General features: G+C 47.5%; 10 protein-coding genes across 13 annotated transcripts; 7 read left to right on the forward strand and 3 right to left on the reverse strand.

Moving 5' to 3' along the window:
- Positions 1-7: 7 nt before the first annotated feature.
- Positions 8-919, forward strand: LOC136187130 (peroxisomal membrane protein 2-like). The gene is made up of 5 exons (XM_065974658.1): positions 8-220; positions 275-379; positions 447-609; positions 661-780; positions 831-919. Exons 1-5 carry the CDS (start codon positions 24-26, stop codon positions 897-899), a joined length of 654 nt encoding a protein of 217 aa, XP_065830730.1. The 5' UTR covers positions 8-23; the 3' UTR covers positions 900-919.
- A 40-nt stretch (positions 920-959) lies between these two features.
- LOC136187122 (uncharacterized) lies at positions 960-2,538 on the forward strand. The gene has a single exon (XM_065974647.1). The coding sequence runs from the start codon at positions 981-983 to the stop codon at positions 2,478-2,480; it is 1,500 nt and encodes a 499-aa protein (XP_065830719.1). The 5' UTR covers positions 960-980; the 3' UTR covers positions 2,481-2,538.
- LOC136187126 (N-acylethanolamine-hydrolyzing acid amidase-like) lies at positions 2,484-3,712 on the forward strand. The gene has a single exon (XM_065974653.1). It carries the CDS (start codon positions 2,523-2,525, stop codon positions 3,612-3,614), a length of 1,092 nt encoding a protein of 363 aa, XP_065830725.1. The 5' UTR covers positions 2,484-2,522; the 3' UTR covers positions 3,615-3,712.
- LOC136187118 (formimidoyltransferase-cyclodeaminase-like) lies at positions 3,684-5,916 on the forward strand. The gene is made up of 12 exons (XM_065974643.1): positions 3,684-3,915; positions 3,981-4,198; positions 4,251-4,430; positions 4,490-4,627; positions 4,680-4,811; positions 4,861-4,922; positions 4,976-5,102; positions 5,161-5,310; positions 5,363-5,388; positions 5,449-5,566; positions 5,616-5,711; positions 5,767-5,916. The coding sequence occupies exons 1-12, from the start codon at positions 3,684-3,686 to the stop codon at positions 5,848-5,850; spliced, it is 1,563 nt and encodes a 520-aa protein (XP_065830715.1). The 3' UTR covers positions 5,851-5,916.
- On the reverse strand, positions 5,740-7,424 carry LOC136187129 (probable RNA polymerase II nuclear localization protein SLC7A6OS). The gene is made up of 12 exons (XM_065974657.1): positions 7,351-7,424; positions 7,256-7,297; positions 7,136-7,203; positions 6,986-7,078; positions 6,877-6,929; positions 6,723-6,824; positions 6,557-6,663; positions 6,426-6,504; positions 6,277-6,368; positions 6,184-6,225; positions 6,072-6,138; positions 5,740-6,022 (listed from the first exon to the last, which is right to left on the reverse strand). Exons 1-12 carry the CDS (start codon positions 7,415-7,417, stop codon positions 5,893-5,895), a joined length of 942 nt encoding a protein of 313 aa, XP_065830729.1. The 5' UTR covers positions 7,418-7,424; the 3' UTR covers positions 5,740-5,892.
- On the forward strand, positions 7,102-11,292 carry LOC136187120 (N-acetylglucosamine-6-sulfatase-like). Of its 2 annotated transcripts, XM_065974645.1 has the most exons (12): positions 7,102-7,243; positions 7,307-7,844; positions 7,894-8,046; positions 8,100-8,405; positions 8,455-8,636; positions 8,692-8,760; positions 8,807-8,893; positions 8,952-9,009; positions 9,060-9,529; positions 9,582-9,774; positions 9,902-10,653; positions 10,710-11,292. In XM_065974645.1, exons 10-12 carry the CDS (start codon positions 9,607-9,609, stop codon positions 11,290-11,292), a joined length of 1,503 nt encoding a protein of 500 aa, XP_065830717.1. In that variant the 5' UTR covers positions 7,102-7,243; positions 7,307-7,844; positions 7,894-8,046; positions 8,100-8,405; positions 8,455-8,636; positions 8,692-8,760; positions 8,807-8,893; positions 8,952-9,009; positions 9,060-9,529; positions 9,582-9,606. The 2 variants fall into 2 exon arrangements, with proteins under 2 accessions (XP_065830717.1, XP_065830718.1); XM_065974646.1 differs by lacking the exons at positions 7,102-7,243; positions 7,307-7,844; positions 7,894-8,046 and having other exon boundaries at positions 8,064-8,121; positions 8,167-8,405.
- Positions 7,459-8,011, reverse strand: LOC136187133 (cysteine-rich protein 1-like). The gene is made up of 3 exons (XM_065974660.1): positions 7,914-8,011; positions 7,701-7,795; positions 7,459-7,647 (listed from the first exon to the last, which is right to left on the reverse strand). Exons 1-3 carry the CDS (start codon positions 7,951-7,953, stop codon positions 7,552-7,554), a joined length of 231 nt encoding a protein of 76 aa, XP_065830732.1. The 5' UTR covers positions 7,954-8,011; the 3' UTR covers positions 7,459-7,551.
- LOC136187124 (gamma-butyrobetaine dioxygenase-like) lies at positions 7,991-9,437 on the reverse strand. The gene is made up of 4 exons (XM_065974650.1): positions 8,848-9,437; positions 8,695-8,800; positions 8,437-8,639; positions 7,991-8,389 (listed from the first exon to the last, which is right to left on the reverse strand). Exons 1-4 carry the CDS (start codon positions 9,426-9,428, stop codon positions 8,068-8,070), a joined length of 1,212 nt encoding a protein of 403 aa, XP_065830722.1. The 5' UTR covers positions 9,429-9,437; the 3' UTR covers positions 7,991-8,067.
- Positions 11,293-11,406: 114 nt separating the features above from the next.
- LOC136187113 (solute carrier organic anion transporter family member 4A1-like) lies at positions 11,407-14,462 on the forward strand. Of its 3 annotated transcripts, none has more exons than XR_010669852.1 (8): positions 11,407-11,504; positions 11,557-12,715; positions 12,771-12,930; positions 12,981-13,174; positions 13,237-13,647; positions 13,732-13,945; positions 13,998-14,268; positions 14,320-14,462. XR_010669852.1 is itself a non-coding variant. In XM_065974636.1 (5 exons), exons 1-5 carry the CDS (start codon positions 11,423-11,425, stop codon positions 13,637-13,639), a joined length of 1,998 nt encoding a protein of 665 aa, XP_065830708.1. In that variant the 5' UTR covers positions 11,407-11,422; the 3' UTR covers positions 13,640-13,721. The 3 variants fall into 3 exon arrangements, 1 of the variants encoding a protein (XP_065830708.1); XR_010669853.1 differs by having other exon boundaries at positions 14,323-14,434; XM_065974636.1 differs by lacking the exons at positions 13,732-13,945; positions 13,998-14,268; positions 14,320-14,462 and having other exon boundaries at positions 13,237-13,721.
- On the forward strand, positions 14,155-15,715 carry LOC136187313 (N-acetylglucosamine-6-sulfatase-like). The gene is made up of 3 exons (XM_065974892.1): positions 14,155-14,190; positions 14,323-15,068; positions 15,119-15,715. The coding sequence occupies exons 1-3, from the start codon at positions 14,155-14,157 to the stop codon at positions 15,699-15,701; spliced, it is 1,365 nt and encodes a 454-aa protein (XP_065830964.1). The 3' UTR covers positions 15,702-15,715.
- Positions 15,716-15,726: the final 11 nt, after the last annotated feature.

Here is a 15,726-nt window from a genome sequence, read left to right on the forward strand (position 1 = left end):
TGCAGAGGAACATCCAAAGGAAAATGTCGGACTCGGAAAACGATTTAGAAGAGTCAGAACGCGCTCGCGCCGCGCACTCGACAAGCGAGCACAGTCGAAGATCGACCCGATCGCAAACCGGCTCTCCGTTCGCGCTGCTGAAGGCGAAATTTGCAAACGTCCTACGCTGGTACACGTACAACTTGAAGAAAAAGCCAGTCCTCACGAAAGCGATCACGAGGTAACACAACGAAGCTATTCGCACTTTTAAAAGATGCAGAAATCGCGTGCACAGCGCCACTCTCTCGGCGTTGGGCGAAACGCTCGTTCAGAAGTACGGGGGAAAGGGCGACTCCGCTGTGCCGGCGTGGCGCAGTGTGCTTGCATACGCGATGTTTGGGTGAGCTAGGAGGGGCTACACAGTGGGGATATTAATAATTAACATTCTAATTTTAACTTTTTTTTAGATTTGTTGTCACTGGGCCGCTTATTCATCACTATCATCGATTGCTGGAGAAATTCATTCCGCCCAAGTCTGAGCACGCGATGATTAAGAAGTTGCTGGTGGATCGATTTGTTTTTACTCCTCCGCTTCTTGCACTCTTCTTTTATGTTATTGCTCTGCTGGAGGTTTGGAGAGAAAGGAGGATTGCTTTTATTTACTCTTTTCTTTCTGTACAGGGTCGCGGGACAACTGAATCAAAAAGGATTTTGAGTGAACATCTGTGGCCGACGCTGAAGTTGAGCTGGAAAATCTATACAGTCGTTCAATTTGTCAATTTGTATTATGTGCCTCAACAGGTAGAATTCACTTATTTCATCTCTCTTATTTTTGATCGTTTTTTATATAGTTTCGGGTGCTTTTCACTAATCTGCTTGGATTTCTGTGGACTGTGTATATCTCGCTTATTAGCAAGTAATAAATAGTGCATACATTGTACGTGCGCGTGCGTCTGGAGTTAGTCCACGTGGCTTGCTTGCGCCTCTGCGGAAACAGAACAATGGCCTTCGTCGATCTCCGAAAGACGGGAAAACTCAGCGACATTTCAGTGCGAATCAAAGGCACGACAATGAAACTGCACAAGTTTCCTCTCGTCGGCAGATCGAAATACTTCGACGGCCTGGTCAGCTCGAACATGATCGATTCGGACAGCGTCACGTTGGTCGATCTACCAGGCGGTGTTGAAGCGTTCGATCTAGTCGCCGACTTTTGTTACTCCATCGATATCACGCCAAGAATTACGTGCGTCAACGTGGGGCCCCTTGTCTGCGCCGCTTCTTATCTCAATATGACTGACGCTTATTCGCCCGGTAATCTCCTTACTGTCGTTCGAGAAAGGCTCGATGCTATTGTATCAGAGAATGCGGTAAAGTGCTTAGAAGTTCTAAACGGGTCGAAGATCGCCGCTCAAAGCGCTGAAATGGAAGGCATTGTGGAGAAATGCTGCTGTGCCTTGGCTAATGCGTGGAAAGAAGTCTGTCATTTCAGTAAGGAAGAAATTAGGCTTGTACGGGAATTGCCTAGAGACTGGGTACTGTGGTTGCTTGCAAAGCTGAAAGAAGCCAGTGTAGCTGATGGTGCATTGCTTATTGCACTGGCATATGTTTGCTGGTCCGCTCATCTGCCTACAAACGAAGAGCTCTTGCAGCCTACGCTGACTCCAAAGGGGCGAGTGACATTTTTTGAGGCTCTTATTGATCTCGTTCTTCCTGATGATGAGCAGGCTTATGCTGCCGACTTGGCATCTGTTCAAGAAGCTGAACTACCTGACTATCGCCAGTACGTTGATTGGATGTTTCATGCTCTGCTGTTTGCAGATCTTCATCAGTTGAATTGCCGTCAGCCTTTGCTGGAAGAGTGTGCCTTTGTTGTTTGGGATGCAACCATTAGCCATTGCATTGAGTATCCGCCCGAATTGTTGGCAGATCTGAATTTAACGGTAGCAGCTTATAAAGGGCAATGGAGCCGCTACGATGATAAAAAGGACAATATCCTTTTGGGTGAAAGTTATCTGCTGCATCACTGCAGACGCGGTACAATTGGCACGGACGGTTTTCATAAAATCGTTTCTTCTCTCAATCTGCTGCGAAATCCTGAAGCTTTCGCTACTGCATCTTTTGAAGCGCTTGAAGCACTTCTCAAGTCTTCTGTTGGCACTGTGTTGTCTGAGGAAGACATATCAGGCATGAGCAAATTGATTGACTTCAGTAGGCTAAGTAGCGATTGCCTCAAAAGAGCTGCATCAAACAGTCGGATCCCTAAGGAAATTGTATTGTCTGATGTCTTGCGCATGTGTACAATTAAGGATCAAAGAATGTGGAATCTCGTCAACAGTGTAATGTCGGTGTTCAGTTCAGATGCCATGAAGCATATACATGACCATGTGTCAGGAAAAGAGCTACAAGAATTACACTCTGGTATGGTGAAATTTCTTGAGGCAGCAAAGGAGTTATATCAGGATTGTGTATATAGTATACGTAATGAACAGTCGGTTTTGTAAGTTGTGGGCGTGGTTAGGTGGCCCGTACATTGTCAGAGAATCATGCGTACCGCTTTCGTTCTCTTGGCGTTCGTGACCCAAGCAGCTTCGTCCGTGCCTCGAACGATTCCAGAGAAGGTAATCGATCTCGACGCGGCACCGAGCGAACGCTGGCAAGCGTCTGTCCACGAAGTCGTCACAAAATACGGTTTCGAAGGCTCGTTCGGCCCCCTCCTCGACTACATAGACTCGCTAAACGAAAAGACGTGGACGCTCGTCGAATTAGTAGCGTCCGAACTCGAAAAACACGTTCCCAGCGAATACGCCGAAGAGATGCGAGGCGTCGCGAACACGGCACGTGACATGGGCTACGGCAAAGAATTGCCACTCTCCACCATCGTCGGCGTGAATCTTCTCTACGAATTCTCGACCTTTTGCACGAGCATCGTCTGCGTCGACGCGTCAAACCGGATTTGGCACGCGCGAAATTTGGACTGGTCGTTTGACGGCGATTCCATGAGAAATATAACGATCGTCGCCAATTTTCACAAGGGCGGCGTTTCCGTCTTCAAAACGATCACGTGGGTGGGATACATTGGCGCCATGACGGGAATGAGACATGGAGCCTTTTCGGTGACTGCCGACGAACGAAAGCCGTCTGACGGCATTTTTTCCGTCGGCATAGCCTTGGAGCGAATGATTTTTCAGCACTCTCGCTCCGTCGGATTTCTAATGAGAGACGTTTTGAGCACGAATGCGACCTATGGGGATGCTTTGAAGACGTTGGCTGGGGCTCCCTTGGCGTCGAGCGTGTATTTTATTCTCGGTGGATTGACGGGAAATGAGGGTGCCGTCATAACGAGAAAGGAATTTAGCGTCGACGTCTGGTCTATTCCCAACGGACCGGAGCCTTGGTTTGTCCTCGAAACGAATTACGATCACAACACTAATGCGCCTCCACAAGACGATCGCCGCGACTTGGGTATTAGTGCGATGAGAAAGATGGGTCAAGCCGGAATCAGCGCTTCAAATCTGATGGGCGTGCTAGGGACGCCGGCAGCAAATGGATCGAGAGGCGTATTCAATTCTGAAACCGTCTATTCGGTCATCATGAATTCGGGTCAGGATTATTTCAACGGCTCGACTTGGCAATAAAGAAATGATCACGTGGTTTTTGATAACTATGTGCATGTTTAGTTTTTAGTGTCTCTTCGTGTTTTCTCGATGGCTCAGCTCGTTGTATGTGCTCCCAACTTTTCCGAGGGTCGTCGGCAAGACGTCATATCGGCAATTGGCGACGCGATGAGCGCCCAGGCGTCGCTCATCGACGTCAACGTGAACGAGGAGGCGAACCGGACGGCGTACACGATCGTCGGCGCGCCGGACGCCGTTATCGAGGCTCTCATGGCCGGCGCTAAAGTCGCTAAACAGAAAATCGACATGGAAACGCACACAGGTACAGGGAAAAATTCGAGCACAGGGAGGGAGGGCGTGGTCGGATGTTTACTTCACCAATCAAAGGCACGCATCCTCGTATGGGCGCGCTCGACGTTTGCCCGTTCAAGCCGATCAAGGGAATGTCGCCCGAAGGTCTCGTTCTGTGTTCGAGGCACTTCGGACGGCGTTTGGGCGACGAAATGGGCGTTCCCGTTTACATGTACGAAATGTCGGCTACGCACGACTATCGCAAGACGCTCGCTCAAATTCGCGAAGGCCAATACGAGGGTCTAGCCGAAAAGGCGAGAAAACGATCAGAGAAAAAATGAATTATAAAAATTTGGCTAAATTTAGATTGTGAAACCGGAATGGAAACCCGATTATGGTCCGGCTTGCTTTGTTCCGTCGTGGGGCGCGACGGTTGCCGGAGCCCGTCCCTATTCCGTTAATTTCAACGTCAATTTGCTTGCAACAAAAGAGCAGGCCAATCGAATTGCTTTGAATATTCGAGAAGAGGGCAGATCTTCTACGCAGGTGTAATTGATTAATTGATTAATTATTTAATTAGTTGATTGATTTTTTGATTTCTTTAGCCAGGTAGATTGAAGGCTGTTAAGGCTCAAGGACGCTTTCACGAGGAGCAACGACTCGTGCAAGTTGCTGTGACGATTGTCGATACTTCTATAACATCTATACATGAAGTTTATGAGGAATGCTTGAAAGACGCTAAGGTGGGGGAGTTAAGACATAGATGTACTTTTGTTGTCGTTAGATGCGTTTTAGGATTTACGCGTGGCTGTTGTTGGCTCTCATCTTGAAGGCATTGTTCCCCTCGGCATTCTCATCTCTGCAGCTGACTATTACATCAAGAAGGACGACCTGTTTATCTCTGACGAGGAGCAAAAAGTCAAACTGGTAAGAAATGAAATGCCACGCTAAACCAATGATGTATCTATGATATTAGGCTATAGAGAGATTAGGGTTGGACTCGTTGCACAAATTTGATCCGAAGACTCGAATTCTTGAGTGATTTTATTTTTTTGCAGCGTTATCCCTACGCTATCTCGTTTTCGTTTTAGAAATATTGTTGGACAGGGATCATGTGGACCAATTTTGTCAATGCAAGTTCGAAAGTTTGTGGAGAGTGTGGGCGGCAGGACGTACACTCCCGGCGGCTTGACAGTCGCGGCAACGACCGCAGCCTTGGTATATTTAGAACGAAAAAAATCGTCTCCTTTGAGTTCATCTTGCATTCGATGCTCAGGGAGCAGCCTTGGGCAGTATGAGCGGATGGATGACATTCGGTTTGAAGAAATTCCAGTCAGTTGAGACGAACATGAGACAGCTCATTCCACCACTGGTTCGAAGTACAGAAGAGCTGCTGAATCTAATGGATGCGTCTTATCAAGAAACAGTAAGTAAAATTATTAGGCAGGAAGCTCAATACGTCATTCGCTGTCACGCAGGCGTCGACGGCAACCAGTGTTTCAGGGCAAGTAGCTAGATGACCAATAAAGGCAGCGAGAATGTTTCATGTTCGGTTTCTCTCTAGGGTTGACAGTAGCGAGATTCAGGTTCCACTGCAAATCTTGAAATCGATAAACAAGTGCTGGACATCGTTCTTGGATATGGCCAAATACGCCAGCATAGCATGCAAACCTGACATGCAGGTAACGAAAAGAGGAAATAGTGTTAAAAGAGAAACCAGATGCACTTTAGATTGGAGCTAAAAGTCTCGAGACTGGCGCGTGGGCGGCAATGCAGATGCTTCGAGCGTCAACGCAGGACTTGGTGAACGTGGAACAACGCAGCAAAGCAAGCAAATAAGTTTTCCTCGTTCTTTTTAAATTAATCAGTTTACTTAACACAGATCACGTCTGAAGCGAGAGGAGAGTTGCAACATTGCCAAGACATGTGCAGGGAAGTGCTTAAAATTTTGGACGAAAGAGTCTGATTTTTTGACCTACTGTACTTTTTTTAAAACCTTATCTCATTTTCAAGATTGATCGTAGTAACAGTATTCTTCTCTGTTGCTATAAAAGGCGAGTTCGTCCTCTTCACAATCTTCATTGTCTTCGTCTGAGAAACGCTCGGTGAGACCAAGTTCTCTTTTCGTTTGTTTCTTCCTAAAATACGGTTCTCTTCTCAGACTGTCTACTGTCATAGAAGACTTACCATATCTCATATGTCTTATGTTTTGAGTCAGCTTGAAAGCGCTCCTCTTCATCGACGTCTGACTCGCCTAGCGTACTGGTGACCAAGGCTGTCGTAAGTTTCTACTACTCACTGTTCTCTTCTTCAGGATAGTCATTTCGCCAATTTGATTCATCTAAGGGAGGAAAGGTTGACCTCTTTTCTTTCCGTGAAGTGCTACACTTACCGTTGGAATCGTCCTCGTCATCTACTGCATTCTGAGACTCTTCATCGTCAGAATACAGACATTCTAGGCCGTCTAACGTTTCAATTCGAACGCTAACGACAGAGAGAGAGTGTGAGTGAAAAAATCCAAACAACTAACACTGCTCTCACTCTCTATCTAAATGAATTACAGCATCATCCACCACAGGATAGTAGAGGTCATAAACAAAAGAGGAATCGTCTTGATCTCCTTCATTCATAGTCAAAAATCCAGTAGCACACCAATGGGATTTGATGCTCACCAATACAACAGGCAACGTTCAGTTTCTCTCGTATCATTGCCACGCTATTGCAGAGAAGCGCGTCTGGATCCAACGCTTCAAGCACCTCACTTCTACGGGTTTCTTTTCTTTACAGTGTGCACCTTTGTGGTCAAGAGAAAAAGATATGAACCGTCATCATTCGTACTTTTTGTCTTTCTTTGGATCCTCTTCCTCTTCTATTATGTCGTACAGCTGAAATAGTCGCTTGGCTTCGCTCTCCAAATCAGATGCATCGGAGGGGTCGTCTCTGTCTCAGATCAAGATTTTCGTCAAGTTCATTAGATGCATGACATTCTCACTCCACATCTCGTTGTCTTGATACGATTTTATACCTCTTTAGGGACGCCGACGCCTTAATTAAATAGACAATGCCAGCTTCTGCAAAACTCAAAAAAAAAAGAATTTTGCCTGCTTCTCAGCTCTCTTTTCTATTCTTTTCTTCTTTATTCCAGACGTTTGCGGCAACTTCAATTGAGACCTAAGCTGTTGACTTCGGCGTTCCTGCGAAAAAATGTCACCTGCCAATCAGACGGATTGAATTTCTGTACGGGAACTCACGACAAACGTGTTCGCTGCTTCTTCGCTGCCTTCCTCTAACGTCGCAACGAAGCGAAAGATTGCCTGATCTGATTTACGAACAATATCGACTAAAATCGTCGCTCTAGAGTAAGTATCGACCGCTCTTATCGGCGTCGTCGCGTCGTCGCTTGGCGCTGATTACTGCGATAGGCGAGGAATACCAGAAAAAGCAACGAGATTCCTTCTCGACTCACAGAACGCTTCAGCAGGATCTTCCCATCGACGTCTCTTCACTCGAAGCAAAGGTTTGAAGTCGCCCATTCGTTTTCTAGCGCACGCACGAAAGCCGGAAGTAGGCAGAATTCACACAAAACATTCAAATTGAAATCCAGTCACAAAAGAAGGCACGAGAGTACAGTAAATAGGAGTCACGATTTTTCAGAGTCGTGTCCGATTCAATACTTGTACGATTCTGCTCCACCTCGGCCAAATCCTCCCGGTCCAAACAGTGAACTGTAGCAGGGATTAGAACAATAGGGCTTGCCTTCTCGCTATTTAAAAGAGATAGAAGGTCCTGCGCCCAAAAAAAGGGGAATGTTTTCACCTCGGCGTGGCTTCCGGGCGTGAGCGTTTTCTTGCACTTTCCGCAACGAAGGCAACCGCGATGCCAATCCTTGCCGAGAGACGTCACTCGCTCGGCTAAAAGAACAAGAACGAAGGCGCACTGTCAAACGATGAAACTAGAGAGGTAAGACGAGGAACAACGCCTCTTTTTCGAAACTCGAGGCAGCGCGTAGGAGAGAGGCTAGCGTCGCACCGAAATAGACGGCCTTGTTGCAGCTCGGACAGTTCGGCATCAGGATCTATCGGGATCACAAAGCACAAACGCTTCGAAACGACCAGGAAACGACGATGAAGCGCGCTACTACACGCCCAGTGTACGCCCCAGGGTACGCCCAGTACAAATGATGTCACAAAAAATTAAGCAGTTCTCTTGCCTTAGCATAAACGGCATCCTTGTCAATGTAAACTACCTCAAGTCGTCTCACTTCTCTATTCTCTTTCAGCAGATATTCGGGGCGTCCATGAAAGATGCGCAAATTGTCAAATACGAGAATTTGACCCGGACTCAGTTTGACTTCGGTGATGAAGCGAGAATTGTGCGCAAGTTGAACAAAACGACGATATGCGGCATACCAGTCACTGAGACAACTTTTCATTTTGTGAGAAAAGCGATCTCCTCGAACGGAATTTGTCAGAAAGACAGCCTCGATATCGCCGTATCGATCCAATCTAAAATACGTCAATAGTATATTTACTCAAGTATTGAAATTACGTACTTGATTATTGGGCCCCAGTGTTCACAATTGAAGTCAAGGTAGTCGGCCACATCATACTGGAACTGCACCGTGCTTTTGCTGAGAATATCAAAATCACGCGGAAATTCTTTTCTCAAGTAAGAAGCGACAGCGAATCCATCGCTGTACCATCCAGCCCCCGCACGAGGACCTGAAAGTTGTTCAATGCAGTGGAACATTTGGTACTAAAACAAATGATCATTATCATCAAAGGTACCATTAGAGTTCTGATTTTAGCACTTCTGGAGAATAGGCCAAGTGAGGAAGATCACCGTGCAATTCAAGACCAATGTTGGTATTGGCAAGGTTGGTATGATTTTGTACTGACTTGACAGTAATAAGATTCCTATAGGGAAAACTAAGTGAACGTTCCAATGCTGATATTAATTTTACCCATAGATGCACGACTTCAGCCAACCAGCTCTCTTTGCCAATTTCAGTAATTGACCGCTTTCACTTGTGGCATTATTGATAACGACCATTCCGTACCTTTCCAGCGTTTTGAGAAATTCAAGCAATTTGACGTCGTCATTCAGAATATCAGTGAAGTCCACAGTATTAGCAGCGTGGCAATCATAATCTGATCTCCAATACGTTTTTTCCAGACTCTCAAACGGCGAAACTGCTTTGCTTTCTCGCCTTCCAAAATGACGTGCCAGCCATTCAGAATCGATTTCCGTTTGCTCACCCGTGGACCAATCAACAAAGGCTGCGTCATTGACGATGCGAACTTTGGTAGGAGTGACAGTGCCACTTCGTATGGCGCTTCGAATGGGTTCCTTCGACGCCGTCTTGAGAGCGTGCTCTCGCGCGTAAGCGAATGGCAAGCTGTACCGCTTCTCGTCTTCGTTTTGAATCGTCAAGCGTCTGGCATCTGAGTCAAGAGTGGCGGCAACGATTCGGGTATGTCGCGAGACTGTAGAAAACAGTCTCGTAGCAGGGCTACAGTGGGCGCGGCAGAAGCGAAGCAGCATACTGATAAAGATCACATCGCCCGGATGCCTCTTGTTTTGATTTGCAAAAGAAAAATATATTTTCAGAAAATACACGTGAAATTGATTTCTGATCATAAACGGTCGGCTCATAAATTCATAATCACCTGAGTTGTATCACGTGTTAATTTGTAGCCTTTGACTGTACCATCTCTTTGAAATGCGTCTACAGCTACTCCTGCTTCTGTTTCATTTTGTCTCTCTCCCTGATGCTACTTCTGCATCCTCTCGACCTAACATAGTCTTCATTCTAACGGATGATCAGGACGTCACTCTAGGAGGATTGGAACCAATGGCAAAAACGAAAAAACTCATGACTGAGCAAGGGGTACATAAAATTTGAGCACAGCAACGATATCTCAAGCTAAGATAAAGCTGTAGCGTTAGGAAAGAGAGTACAGTACACATGAGTAGCTAAGCCCCGCCCCTCAGTTCTATCTCATTTTCTGATGTAGGTCTTTTTCTCTAACGCCTTCGTAAGCACACCAATCTGCTGCCCGTCTCGTTCTTCCTACCTCACCGGCAACTACATACACAATCACGGTGCATTGAATAATTCGATCGCCGGCAACTGTGCCGCCACCGATGATTGGCAGTCCGGTCCCGAGAAGCGTACATATGCTACCTACATCAAAGAGGCCGGCTATCGAACGGGCTATTTTGGCAAATATCTTAATCAGTATGGATTCAACAAAACGGGTGATAATGGACCGGGACACATACCACCTGGCTGGGACGATTGGATGGGGCTCATCGGAAACTCCAAATACTACGATTATTCGGTGAGCTTCAACGGCGTCGTTGAAAAACATGGCAACGATTACCATGCCGACTACTTCACTGATCTCATTGCTAATCGGTCAATCGAGTTCATTCACAACACGACCAAGTTGCATCCAGACGATCCTTTCTTGCTCGTCGCCGCCACGCCGGCGCCCCACGGTCCGTTCACCCCGGCGCCCCAATACGCTGATACGTACGCCGGCATGCACTCGCCGCGAACGCCCAACTGGAATCATCACTCCAAGGACAAGCATTGGGTTGTGAAGGAGCAGGCGATTATGGACGATCAACGAATCAACGCATCAGACACGATTTTCTGCAATCGCTGGGGCACTCTACGGTCGGTCGACGACCTCGTCGGACGCGTTTTCGACGCACTTAATCAGACGGGAAAGCTCGAGAATACATACATTCTCTATTCGAGGTCGGGGTCACGCATACGAAATCATTTAAATTATAAATGATTTTCTATTTATTTAGTGATCACGGTTTCCAGATGGGTCAGTTTTGCATACCCGGCGACAAACGCGAGCCGTACGAACACGACATTCGCATACCAATGCTACTTCGAGGACCTGGCATTCCAGCCAACGAGACCCGCCACGAAATCGTTTTGAATATTGACGTCGCTCCGTCTCTCATTGCCATGAGCGGCGGCGAGCCGCCCGCGTCCATGGACGGCCGTTCGTTCTTTGAAATTGCGCGAGGCGGAAAGGTCGAACCGTCTGAGTGGCGCACCGATTTTCTCGTCGACTATCACGGCGAGGGCAAGCCGCAATGCGAATGCGTCACGTGTCCCATTCCGCCGCCGGACAAATTTCACGAAATCGACTGTTCGAATAATACGTATGTCTGTCTGCGTACTCTCGAAGGTGGCGCCGACGGGCGAGATTCAATCTACTGCGAATTTACCGATACGAATTTCTACGAGTATTACAATTTGAAAAAGGATCCGTGGCAGTTGACAAATATCATAGGATCGGCTGATGCCGGGGAGGTCGACAAGCTAAAGACACGACTCGATTATCTTCGCAAATGTCAGGGCGAGTCGTGTCGAAAATGATTTGAAAAGGCTGTGTTTCGAAGTCGGTTGTTTTCTTGCATTTGTTTCTGCTTGTTTGTTTGTGTTGTTAGTTCGACTTCCTGTTGTACCTTGACTGCATGAGCGCACGCTAAAGAGAAAGAAGCCAAAGATGGGTTCCATGTGGCAGAACGTCAAGCTGTTTACGTTCTTTGCCATCCTCTTCTCTTTCACTCAAAGCCTCACGATAAACGGTAAACGCATGATGATCGACGGGGCAACAAAAGCACGTGAATCTCCTCGCAGGTTTTTTCCCATCGAGCGTATCCTCTCTCGAACGACGCTACGATCTCACGAGCACGCAGGCGGGCTTCCTCGCGAGCGCCTACGACATCTCCTGCGTCGCCTTCGGCTTGATCGTCGGCTACGTCGGCGGTAAATCGCATCGGCCTCGCGCACTCGCTCTAGGCAGCTTCCTTCTTGCGATCGCCGCCTTTGCGTGGGCAGTGCCCCAGTCGTTTACGAGACCTTACAAACCGACTCGCAACGACAGCGCGCACGAATTGTGCGACGTCACGCCGTCCGAATTCACGTCCACTTGTCTATCTCGCACAGGTCAATCGGGCGCCTACGTCATATTCGTCTTCGCTATGATTCTCGGCGGTTTCGCTAGCACCATACTCTACGTCCTCACGCCAACTTTTCTTAGTGACAATACAACAAAACACGCGTTTTTCGCCCACACCGGTTTCTTCAACGCCGCAAATCCTCTCGGCGCGGCAATTGGATACATCGTCGCTGGTTCCGTCTTTTTGAATATTTACGTTGATTTGGGTACAAGTCGACCCGATGGTCTCACCCCCAAACATCCGGCTTGGGTTGGCGCCTGGTGGCTGCAGTTTGTAGTTTCGGGCTGTCTACTCCTTCTCACAAGCTTACCATTGCTCTGCTTTCCGAGCCGAATTCGTCACAGACGACTTGTGAGCGTTCGCGAGTCAATCGAAATGATCGAAGAACGAGAGAAGAAAAGTATTGGGGAGGACTCGAAGGAAAGTGCATCGACGCAGACGGCATCCACGCAGACTGGCAGGTCGTGGAACGAGTTCTGGGGTCAACTTCGCGTCGTTCTACGCAATCCCGTTCTAATGTTCGCCATTTTCGGAAATATGTTTCTCGCTATTGTTGTCGGGGGACTCAACGTCTTTTTGCCTAAGTTTCTTCAGCAGCAGTTCAGCATTCCCGCTTCGAGCTCAAGCATTGTCGCCGGAGCGACGACCGTTCCAAGTGCCGTCCTTGGTAGCGTCGTAGTTGGACTGGTCGCAAAGCGGATTAAATTATCTGGACGTGGCTCAGCCAATGGATTGTGGATATTTGCCGCGATAGGCGTGGGAACCGTGTTAACATTTCTCATGGTTTGCAAGACGGGTTCTATAGCGGGATCAATGAATTCGGCTTACAATGACAGGTTGTCATTCTTTTATTTCTGTCTGTTGCGTTAGGCGGAAGTTTGTCTTTTTTAGCGGCTCGTCAAAGGATAATTTGACGTCGCCTTGCAATGTGCAATGCTCGTGCGAAACGGAGACTTATGATCCGATATGCGGCATCGATAAATTCACCTACTTTTCGCCGTGTCACGCCGGCTGCACAAAATCAAACGCAACAGAAGAAGATGACGATGATGTATATAGTTCTTTTTTTCAATGGTATTCTCTTATACTGACTCGTTTTAGTTTATTTATTGGGATTGCTCGTGCATCAAACCAGATGAGCGCGAGTCTGACGAGGGTTATCTGTATCAGGCAAAGTCAGGAAGTTGCGATCCGGAAGGTGGTTGTCCGTGGTTGATCCCATTTTGCGTTTTTATCGCTCTCGCGATCTTTATCGTTTTTGGCGGTGGGGCTTTGTATGTGAATGTTCTCATTCGGTGAGTAGTACAGTACGTCCACCCAAGCTGACGCTTCTTGATTTTTTTCTCCTACTACGTAGGTGCGTTGCTAAACCGGATAGGTCACTTGGATTAGGAATTCACCGAATGTTCTCTCACTGTGGCTTCATTGTGGGACCCGTTCTCATTGGCGCCGTGATCGATTTGAGTTGCGTGCTGTGGAGCTCGAATTGCGGCAAGAGAGGCAGTTGCTGGGTGTACGATAACGAGAAGATGGCCTACTACGTTCTCATAGTTACCGAAGCGGTTTTCACGCTCGCCTGCATTTGTTTCTTCGTGTCGTGGTGGTGCTTCAAGAAGGAAATGGAGGTGGCAATTGATGAGTGCGATACCGTTCATCCTCCTTCTATGAATAACGACGTCTCTACCGGTGAGAGAAAAGAGGAGGAGAAAAATAAGAAAGCGTGGTCTGACGATACGGATCAGAGTGCCATGGAGTATTAATAAAAACGGTATGTTTTTCGTATTTGGTCATAACTGTATCTATTTAATGTAGTCCTCTTCGCTATACTAATATATGTTTTCTACATGATTAGAGTATGACGCAGGACGTGCTCGCTCTGGGATTTTCTTCGGCAACGATTCGGGTATGTCGCGAGACTGTAAAAAACAGTCTCGTAGCAAGGCTGCAGTGGGCGCGGCAGAGGCGAAGCAGCATACTGATAAAGATCACATCGCCCGGATGTTTTGATTTGCAAAAGAAATATATTTTCAGAAAATACACGTGAAATTGATTTCTGATCATAAACGGTCGGCTCATAAATTCATAATCACCTGAGTTGTATCACGTGTTAATTTGTAGCCTTTGACTGTACCATCTCTTTGAAATGCGTCTACAGCTACTCCTGCTTCTGTTTCGTTTTGTCTCTCTCCCTGATGCTACTTCTGCATCCTCTCGACCCAACATAGTCTTCATTCTAACGGATGATCAGGACGTCACTCTAGGAGGATTGGAACCAATGGCAAAAACGAGAAAGCTCATGACTGAGCAAGGGGTACATAAATATTTGAGAAAAGCAACGATATCTCAAGCTAAGATAAAGCTGTAGCGTTAAGAAAGAGAGTTTGACAGCGTGAGTAGCTAAGCCCCGCCCCTCAGTTCTATCTCGTTTTCTGATGTACAGTAGGTCTTTTTCTCTAACGCCTTTGTGAGCACTCCAATCTGCTGCCCGTCTTGTTCTTCCTACCTCACCGGCAACTACATACACAATCACAGTGCATTGAATAATTCGATCGCCGGCAACTGTGCCGCCACCGATGATTGGCAGTCCGTTCCCGAGAAGCGTACATACGCTACCTACATCAAAGAGGCCGGCTATCGAACGGGATATTTTGGCAAATATCTTAATCAGTATGGATTCAACAAAACCGGTGGACCCGGTCACATACCGCCCGGCTGGGACGATTGGATGGGGCTCATCGGAATTTCCAAATACTACGATTATTTGGTGAGCTTCAACGGCGTCGTTGAAAAACATGGCAACGATTACCATGCCGACTACTTCACTGATCTCATTGCTAACCGGTCGGTCGAATTCATTCAAAACGCGACCAAGTTGCATCCAGACGATCCCTTCTTGCTCGTCGCCGCTACGCCGGCTCCTCACGGTCCGTTCACGCCGGCGCCCCAATACGCCGATACGTACGCCGGCATGCACTCGCCGCGAACGCCCAACTGGAATCATCACTCCAAGGATAAGCATTGGGTTGTGAAAGAGCAGGCGATTATGGACGATCAACGAATCAATGCATCGGACACGATTTTTTGCAATCGCTGGGGCACTCTACGGTCGGTCAACGACCTCGTCGGACGCGTTTTCGACGCACTTAATCAGACGGGAAAGCTCGAGAATACATACATTCTCTATTCGAGGTCAAGCATACGAAATCATTGCAATTATAAATGATTTTCTATTTATTTAGTGATCACGGTTTCCAGATGGGTCAGTTTTGCATACCCGGCGACAAACGCGAGCCGTACGAACACGACATTCGCATACCAATGCTACTTCGAGGACCTGGCATTCCAGCCAACGAGACCCGCCACGAAATCGTTTTGAATATTGACGTCGCTCCGTCTCTCATTGCCATGAGCGGCGGCGAGCCGCCCGCGTCCATGGACGGCCGTTCGTTCTTTGAAATTGCGCGAGGCGGAAAGGTCGAACCGTCTGAGTGGCGCACCGATTTTCTCGTCGACTATCACGGCGAGGGCAAGCCGCAATGCGGATGCGTCACGTGTCCCATTCCGCCGCCGGACAAATTTCACGAAATCGACTGCTCGAATAATACGTATGTCTGTCTGCGTACTCTCGAAGGTGGCGCCGACGGGCGAGATTCAATCTACTGCGAATTCACCGATACGAATTTCTACGAGTATTACAATTTGAAAAAGGATCCGTGGCAGTTGACAAATATCATAGGATCGGCTGATGCCGGGGAGGTCGACAAGCTAAAGACACGACTCGATTATCTTCGCAAATGTCAGGGCGAGTCGTGTCGAAAATGATTTGAAAAGCGTGGGCTGTGTTTTT

Source organism: Oscarella lobularis, chromosome 5 (assembly GCF_947507565.1).
Source record: "Oscarella lobularis chromosome 5, ooOscLobu1.1, whole genome shotgun sequence".
Taxonomy (NCBI): Eukaryota; Metazoa; Porifera; class Homoscleromorpha; order Homosclerophorida; family Oscarellidae; genus Oscarella; species Oscarella lobularis.